This window comes from Bidens hawaiensis, unplaced genomic scaffold (assembly GCF_021521415.1).
Source record: "Bidens hawaiensis isolate Kalapana, Puna unplaced genomic scaffold, B.hawaiensis_p1.1 tig00025606_1, whole genome shotgun sequence".
NCBI lineage: Eukaryota > Viridiplantae > Streptophyta > Magnoliopsida > Asterales > Asteraceae > Bidens > Bidens hawaiensis.
The window spans coordinates 71,360-80,232 of NW_027494100.1; the positions used below are offsets into that span (position 1 = coordinate 71,360).

General features: G+C 35.9%; 1 protein-coding gene across 1 annotated transcript; it reads right to left on the minus strand.

Annotated features, from left to right (window-relative positions):
• Nucleotides 1-722: 722 nt before the first annotated feature.
• Nucleotides 723-4,879, minus strand: LOC143571895 (uncharacterized). The gene is made up of 7 exons (XM_077057204.1): nucleotides 4,816-4,879; nucleotides 4,532-4,766; nucleotides 4,207-4,447; nucleotides 3,990-4,122; nucleotides 3,566-3,785; nucleotides 3,267-3,498; nucleotides 723-779 (listed from the first exon to the last, which is right to left on the minus strand). The coding sequence occupies exons 1-7, from the start codon at nucleotides 4,877-4,879 to the stop codon at nucleotides 723-725; spliced, it is 1,182 nt and encodes a 393-aa protein (XP_076913319.1).
• Between the last annotated feature and the right edge of the window lie 3,994 nt (nucleotides 4,880-8,873).

Below are 8,873 nucleotides of genomic sequence, written 5' to 3' on the forward strand. Positions count from 1 at the left end.
ACTCCAAAACTTAATATGGTTGATAAAAAGTCAAGGGTCGTCGAATGTTGTTGGGTTGTACGGGTTTTTGGTAGGCGGGTTGATACCCAACATTACCTATATTTTTATTCACGTAAAAAACATCTGCCCTATTGCACCAACCTACACACACCTAAAACTAAGTAACATGAACATCATCCGTTTAATCCATTTATCTAAACGTTTCGAATGCGTCGATGGGTACTAATCAAGTTGTTAACATGTAATCGGCTTAATGGGTTGTAAAGCATGGGTTAAAAGAGTTATAAGCAGGCGAGCGTGATTAAAAGGGTAAACAAGACCCGATTTTGTTAAACATATCAACTAAAACATGGCTCATTTATTAAATGAGTACATATATGACAACTCATACCCTGATTATTTTCGAGTCCTATGAGATTATCACGGGGTGGTATTCTCACTCCTCCCGACCCAACATCCTTCCTTCACCCAACATAGATCAACTCCTTTTCGGAAGTGAGCAGCGGCAAACACATGCCGCATTAGCATGTTCTTCTTCCAGGCCAACAAGGGACGTGGGGTGGTGTTCTCACCGGGGCCGGGCGACACCGCTCACCACCCCGAGACCATTCCTTCCCCTCTAACAAATATCGAATAAACTCCACTACAATTATCATTTAAAAACATATTAAAAAGAAGAAATGAAAATTGAAAGTCAAGAGTCACTCATTGGCAAAACTTAATTAGATGACCAGGTTTTCTAAATTGTACGACACACTGTCTCTACCCATACCATATATCTAAAATAAGAAAAAGTGAAAAGAAAAAAAAAACATTAGTAAATTTATAGGTGTTACCGCATAACGTATTTAAGGAGTGTAGGCTTCGGAGTTGATCAAGGAAGTCTTGGTCGATAGTTAGGACTATTGGTGTTATAATTGTGTAGCTTGTAGCTGAACCCATGTGATGCTACGACAGTGACATCTTTCGATACGTACGTTTCTTTTGATATATATATACCACTTATACTTATGTTAGTTGTGTAGTTAAAGCAATTACACCATTATGAAAGAGGCTAGTTTAGATAAGGCAAGATAAGTCGTTGAACTTTTCATAAGGACCTTACACACAATATATCTTTTTTAGTATTTTTTTTTTTTTTGACGTGTAAATTCTCAACGTTATAACAATATAATATCAACATATATAATTTTTAGTATAAATAAACTATATTTTGATTATAAAACATATATTAAAATCATTTATCAAATAATACTAAGTCAGACTTCATTAAACTACACTATAATAATTTTCATGAAAGTTTGCCACCACTTTATCAAATAAATAACCTTATGCAAACCACAAGTTTTACGAACACACTATACGAATGTGAAAACATTTCTACATTTATACTTTAGTTTAAAAGTTAAGATATAATCAATGCCTTTGATTTTTCAATGTTGTAGTTTTTTTTTAAAGAAAGCTATATTATAAAAGACTATCTAGTAAGCAGTTGAAAATAAATGCTTTTAGTTTTAACAATTCAAAACACATATATTCCTTTTAATATTATGTTTTGGCAATTATTGCTCAAGTATTTTGTTGTTTAATTGCATATTATGTGAGAGCTGGATGTGGGCTTGAAGCTTGAAAGTATTTGTGGGCTTGGAGGCTTGGAGTTTATTGAATCGTTTGTTGGGCCTCTCAAGGTTTGGCCCATGGGACTTTCCGCTATTACGTATTTACGTATGATCATAAGATTCGTCATTTTGATGTTCTTATTCTGGATATGAGAGTTATGAGTCTTGTTTAGATTGATTATTTGATTGTATTGAGGATTCTTGTTTCTAGATTCGTTAATGATATTGGGTTTCATCGCAATAAGATTTCGAAAAGTTTAGTTTGGTAACAAAAATAACTACATAGGATGAAACAACAATACAAATCGATCAATAGCAAAACAATAAAATATCATAGCAAAACAATGACCTAGCAAAACTGGTACGAAAGCCTCATCCCATGAACTAACTTGAGGACCCGCTTACCAAAAATAAAGAGACCTAACCGACATACGAAACTTTCACACACCCTGTTTTTGGGGTTTTTTGGGGGCATTTTTCGGGTTTTTTCCGGGTATAGATTAGATTTTTTTAAGGGGTTACAACTTTTAGGGGTATTTTTGGGTATTTTTCAGGTACTTTTGGGTATAGATCGGGTATTTGTAAAACCCAGCTTCAGGTATTGGAAAAACCTAGTTCCAGGTATGGAACCGGTTCCGGTTTTCGGGTATTACCGGGTATAAATTGAATCTGGTTCCGGGTACGGGTTGGTATTGTAATGCATACTCTATCCGTACCCTACGGGTAGGGTCGGGTATGGGTTCGGGTATTAAAAACCTGGGTATAAAAAAACCGATTCCGGGTATTTTTCGGGTCCGGTTCCGGGTTCGGGTTTTTTTGTGCACCACTAATTGATTGTATTGAGGATTCTTGTTTCCAAATTCGGTAATAGCTTATATTGGGTTTCATCACAATAATATTTCAAAAAGTTTAGTTTGATAACATAAATAACTACATAGGACGAAACAACAATACAAATCGATCAATAGCAAAACAATAAATATCATAGCAAAACAAAGACCTAGCAAAACTGGTACGAAAGTCTCATCCCATGAACTAACTTGAGGACCCACTTACCACAAAAATAAAGAGACCTAACCGACATACGAAACTTTCACACTCCCACTTGATCTGTGAGAAAATTGAACCCTTATTGCTGCTTGTACTTCATGAGATTAAATGTTTGACGAATTTTGTTAACTACTCGTATTTTGATTAATTTATTTATTTTAGGTTTTGTGCAAGTTTGTTGATTGTGGTTATTAATGGTTAATATGATGAGTTTTCATGAACTCTTTCAATCTAAACCTATTTTAAGCCGTGTTTTATAGAAATTTCTTTAGGCATTATTCATCAAAACTCATTTTGTTATATTTATTTACTAGGTTATAAACTCGTGTATAGAAAAACATATCAACAAACAATATAAAATATAAACTACGCATTCAATCAACACAAATATTTGACATAAGTTTTTTACCCTCAGATGTTACAAAAGATGTTAAACTATGTCTATAACATAAAAAGAAAATACTTTATAAATAAACAATGAAATGAATAAGAAATAATATAATATAAATGAACCATTAGATCTGAAAAAAAATAAAAAACACATATTAGTAAAAGATTTTGTAATACTAATTGAAAACTAAGTTTACAAATATATACCAGCTTCCACCTATCCATTGTGTAAATTGGGTTGACAAATGTTTCTGGCCTGCCAACAGTTGTGTCATGAGCAGCCTTCACCCAAATACTTGCCACCACATGTCTGCAAGGAATCCCAGTTACCTCCCATCTCCTACATGCACATGTATTTGTGGTCATGTTCACTACACACTGATCACCATTTGGTCCTGTGACCTGATAATGCTCCTCACCATTCCAATGCACAGTGTACCTATCATCCAAATATGTAAAGCATTCACACATGTTTCAACACATGTAAAAATTGACATACAACTCACCTGTTTGCTTCCTTCTTCACTGACTCCATCATTTTTGTAGCATATGGTGTTAGTAACCCTGATGACCTATCAATTACCTTCAACACATTAACAATCTTCCTCATCAAATATTCTCTGATGTATTCCAGCAAAGTTATAATAGGCTTCTCCCTTCCATCTACCAGCTTTGAATTAAGGCATTCACACATATTATTAGTCAACACATCTGAAATTGCTCTACCTACCATAACAAAACATTTGAATAGTGTTAGATAAAGGACATAAGTTGAAAGTTATTAGATAATAAAGGACAAAAATTGGAAGTTACCAGTAAAGTGTGACCTTGACCATGTTTCTGGTGGGATCTTAGATACCTAAAGATGTGCCCTTTTGTTTAACTTTTTTAGGTTGTTCATCTCTCTCTCATAATGTGTAGGTGTTGTACATGTGGACAGCTTCCAAAGAGCATCCCTGTAAATCTTGCCTTTGAATATATTTCTCATGTTATCTGTGATGTGCCTAACACAAAACCTATGCTCTGCAGAAGGAAACAACTTATCTACTGCTTGTATAAGACCCTGTACATACAACAAATCATTACTAAAGCACTAATCTACTAATGGTTAAATAAATTACCAAAATACATAAACAAAAGTACTAACCTTTTGCCTGTCACTCATAAAGGTAAACTTAGATCTGTTGTTCAAATCCAAGTCATCACCAAGGCATTCCAAGAACCATTCCCAAGAGTTCATTGTTTCAGCTTCAACAACAGCATATGCAACAGGGTAGTATCCATTGTTTGGATCTAGACCAACTGTTGTTAAAAGTTGACCAGGCCAAGCACTTTTAAGGAAAGCCCCATCCAGTCCCAAGAGATTCCTTCCTATTGCTTTGAAACCCCTTTTCAAAGACCCCAAGCAAACATATATCCTCTAGAAATGTCTTGTCTCAGATGTTGGATATGTGCATCCTTCTAATTCAAGCTTTACGGTTGTATCTGGATTAGTCCTCTTCAACTCTTCAATATAATCCCTCAATAACCCATATTGGCTTTTGAAATTTCCATTGATATGTTCTTTGGCCAACATCTTTGTTCTGTAAGCTTTCATGTCAGAAACATCAACTTCAAACCTCCTTTGAGACCTTTCTTTGATAGATTTAACTTTCAGCTTGGGGTCATCTTGAAGATCAATAATTAATTGGTTTGAGAGGAACCCGGCTGTGCAAGCATAAATTTGACTAGATTGAAGGCATTTATGTTCAGTTACCAACCTTGTAATTTTCCATGAACTTGTTCTCTTTTGGTATGACAGCAACAGTACCCAAGGGCATTTACTAGCAAATGGGTCTTTCCTTTTTCCCCTACCCCCAATATTTTTCTGGTCTGGTCCCTAATCTTTATTAGCAGTGCTAGATCCAACCCCCTGCCTGTGGGACCCATCTTCCATATCCTTTTCACACACTGCCCTCACCCTTATCAAATCATCTTTTCTTATCCTAATTTGTCTTCTTGTTTCAACTGCATGTGCCTTGATCATAGCCTTCACCTCTGCTTTTGTACCAAAAACTTGCCCCACATGGAAAAGAGAATCCATGTCCCTCTCATCTCCTTGTTTTTCTATATACAACCTATCATTATCCAACATAACCTCATCCATTTCAATGTCCAAACCCTCTGAACTACCAATTGCATCATGCAGTTCAACTTCAAAATCAGTATGCAATCTAAAATCCCTCATATCTACATCTACATCATTTGTGTCACCATCTTCATAGTTGAAATCACTATCTGAATCACTTTCTGAATTTTCATCACCCTCCTTAGCTTTCTTAACATTCTTAGATTTCTTAGCTTTCTTAACATTCTTAGATTTCTTAACTGGACAACCCTCTACATTTTCATCCTCATCAGAACATTCATCTCTCATCTCAAAATTAGAATCCCTACTATCATCAGTTCCACTTTCATCATCTGAACTTGAAGATTCTTCAATATCTTCACCACCGTCATCTCCAATATCATCTCCACGTTCATCATCTGAACCTGAAGATTCTTCACTATCTCCATCTCCACTACCATCTCCACCTTCAACAACTTCAACATCTTCATTCACTCCAACATTTTTCTCTTGTTGAAAAGTCTCATCTCCAATATTTTTCTCTTGTTCCACACTGCCTTTACCAGTCTCATTTATGTTATCTTGCCATTCCAACAATAACCTTTTCTTAGCTGCATTTCCTTTATCTATTACTATCTCACTTGCAAGCAACTCCTCATCTGTTATCTCTTCAATAATAAACTTTGAGGGTGAGCAGAAGTATGTTTGTACAGAGGTGTGATCATGCTCAACATACACATTCATTAATTTCCAAGCTCCAATATACTGAGCAAATCCCCTAACATCATCATCACTTCCCAAAGCTCTAAGCCCCCAATCCAATTCTGAACCAGGTACTAGATAGTGGTAGAATCTAACCTTTTTTGTAGGATACTGTAATTGCTCCAAGATTCCATCAAGCTCGTGAACAGAAAACTTGTCAATATCGAGCATGTCAACGAAATTGACAACGGCTCTGTTATAAACCCGTCCCGGAAATTTGGTGAAAGTACCACCATGATGCAACTTGATCGAGAACAAATGTGGATGATTAACTACAAATAAAAGATTAAACAGTTATTAGCTACATAAACCCGATTTTAAAACCTAAAATTTGAACTTACAAAACTTCTCAACATCCGATTGTTCTAAGGCTTCACGGATGAAGAATCGGGGATCATCCATTTAGGGTTTTTGATTAATCAGCGTAGGAGAATATTTTAATTTGGGGGAATTGAAGTAAAAGAAAAGCGGTATAGATGAAAAGACCAAACAGCCCTCACATGCGACTCACGTGACGTTTTTTAACTGAGTTTTTCTAACTAAGTTAGCGTAAAGGACATAACGTGTAGGAAAAAAATGTTTAAAGAACACCGCCTGTAAGAAAACTAAAAAAGGGACACGATCCATAAATTAGCTTTGTTTAAATGACAAAACTTGTAATTCTGCCTTTATTTTATTTAAAAATAACTAATAAACTATAAATTTAAAAACACAAAAGTAAATAAAAATACACGTATTTCATTCTAAATATACATAAATAAAAAAAACTATATTCAATAAAAAAAATACATAAAATTGCTATTCCTAGTTCCATCGGCCTTAAACTTTCGTTATCACTTCAAACGGGTCGTTATTGCGAGTGTTTGCTAACGCTACTTCTTCTTCATAGCTTCAAAAACTCGACGTTCATTGGTCCATATGGTCAATGTCTTCGTAAACATGGAACTAAGCCTTTGTTAACGTTGTTTCTTCTTCATAGCTCCACGTTAGGGGCCCTCTCCTAATTATCGGATTAGAATTTGGTTGCTCCATAAAGTGATGTTTTGAAGAAAAATAGTTTACGAATGGTTACAGAGAATACGTAGAAAAATGGTTGAGAGAGTAGCGTGAAAGTGATAGGTTTGTGTTTGCTCGTGTTTAGTAGGGAGTAATACAGGCTTGGCCCATAAATTATTAGTTTATTTACCAGTGTACAGACCTCAAAAATCCTTCATTTCCAAGATTATCATGCGTGAGAGTGTATTTTCTTTTTTTTTTTTTTTTTTTTTTTGGTTTTAGTTTTCTTTTCTAATTACTTTTTATTATTAAAAATTGTGAACTAAGTTATGTACGAATTTTACTTTTAGATATTAAGAAGGTAATGCAAAGCTATAATTTCTTTTATGTTAGGTTTTTATTTTCATCATTGCCTCTTTTATATTTTAAAATATATATAATTAATTAATTACGCTACATATTTTTTTATCTTTTATTATGTAACGAGGATTTATAGTAGGCACACAACCATGGTTTAGATGTAAAAAAAAATTATAGCGTGGCCCTCCAGTTGAAGAGTTCTGGTCCGTCACTAATCACTCTATTTACATTACAAGAATTAGACTAGTTGCTGGTTTTATAAACAGAAGGTCATGGATTCGATTCCGTGCAGCAAGATTTTTTTTTTTAAATTGTTGTCTCTATCCCTTCCTCATACTTACCCTTGCTACTCTTCATAGACTCTTCTCACTGTAAAGGTAAGTTTATATTCATTTATTAGATATTTAATTGTTCTTGATGTTGTTAATTGTTAAGTTATTTGTTAAATTTTAGTTTTAGTTTGTTAGTTTTAATATGTTAGTTTGTTAGTTTTTAATTTGTTAGTATGTAATGAACTTTGTCCGAACCATCGAACCGACCTGGAATTTTTTATACCCAATTCTATGAAATTGAAACATATAAAAGTAGTACACCACCTGAAAAAATTCATGAATCCAGTCACTATATGCCCATATATTATAATAACGCCGACACCTTATTTCCCTTCACCATAATGGCGATTGGCGAGGCCACCCACCCCATTCCATCAGCCAACAGCTTCGTTTGCTTCCCTGTCGTGTGGTGGCGATTTTTGGACAGCAGAGGCCAGATTTGACAAGAGACGAAGAAGATCAGCCCCCCCCCCCCGACAAGAGCATGTAATCGACATCCCAGAGACACTCTATCAAATAACACCGATGAAGGAAGGACTCCATCACATTGCACCTGCTGGTCAAGCATCCCAAACTTCCAAACAGAGGTTAATTTCAGTTAATTTAACTCTTTTAATAATCTCAATTACTAAATATGTTTATTAAGACTTTTGAATTTGTTGTGGTGCCAATCTAGTTTTCAATTTGAGATTCAAGTATCTAGACCTTTTTTTTTGGAAAAATGGTTTTTATTGGTTCCAACTTTTTCATTTTTGCCGGCGCTGGTCCCAACTTTCATTTTGGCAGGCAACGGTCCCAACTTCAATATTCGTTGCTTCCACCAGTCCGCGACTGACGGAGCACTAACTCCGTTATGTTTTTGCTTACGTGTCAATCTGAGTTGTTAAAAACATATTACGTGGCAGCCACCGTGGATTATTGGTTTATTACGTGGCAGCCACCAGAACCCTAACTCTTCAACACTCACTCAAAACCACCGGATCCGCCCTCTCCGTCTTCGCTTCCGGCGAACCCTCGCTGTCGCCGACCAAACTCCCGCCGTCCTCCTCCCCACCCCTTCCTCCACCTCCACCAAACCCCCTTCATTCAACTGCCACCAACCCCCCCCCCCCCCACCACCGCCGGCGCCGTCGACCCGGTCTCTATCTGTTGCTAGCTCAAAACCCAGATCGATTCCGGCAGCCGCCGTTAACCTCCATCAACGCCGGCCAAAACCCACAATCAAACTCCCACATATTTTATCAGACTCAAGCCAAG

Bases quoted from the DNA above. Each gene is read 5' to 3' on its own strand.
- LOC143571895 (XM_077057204.1), bottom strand. From the start codon at position 4,879: ATGCCCTTGGGTACTGTTGCTGTCATACCAAAAGAGAACAAGTTCATG. The intron at 4,448-4,531 runs GCTTGAATTAGA...GTCTTTGAAAAG, and splicing joins AATCCAGATACAACCGTAAA to GGGTTTCAAAGCAATAGGAA. The intron at 4,123-4,206 runs GTTAGTACTTTT...TTGTATGTACAG, and splicing joins TTATGAGTGACAGGCAAAAG to GGTCTTATACAAGCAGTAGA.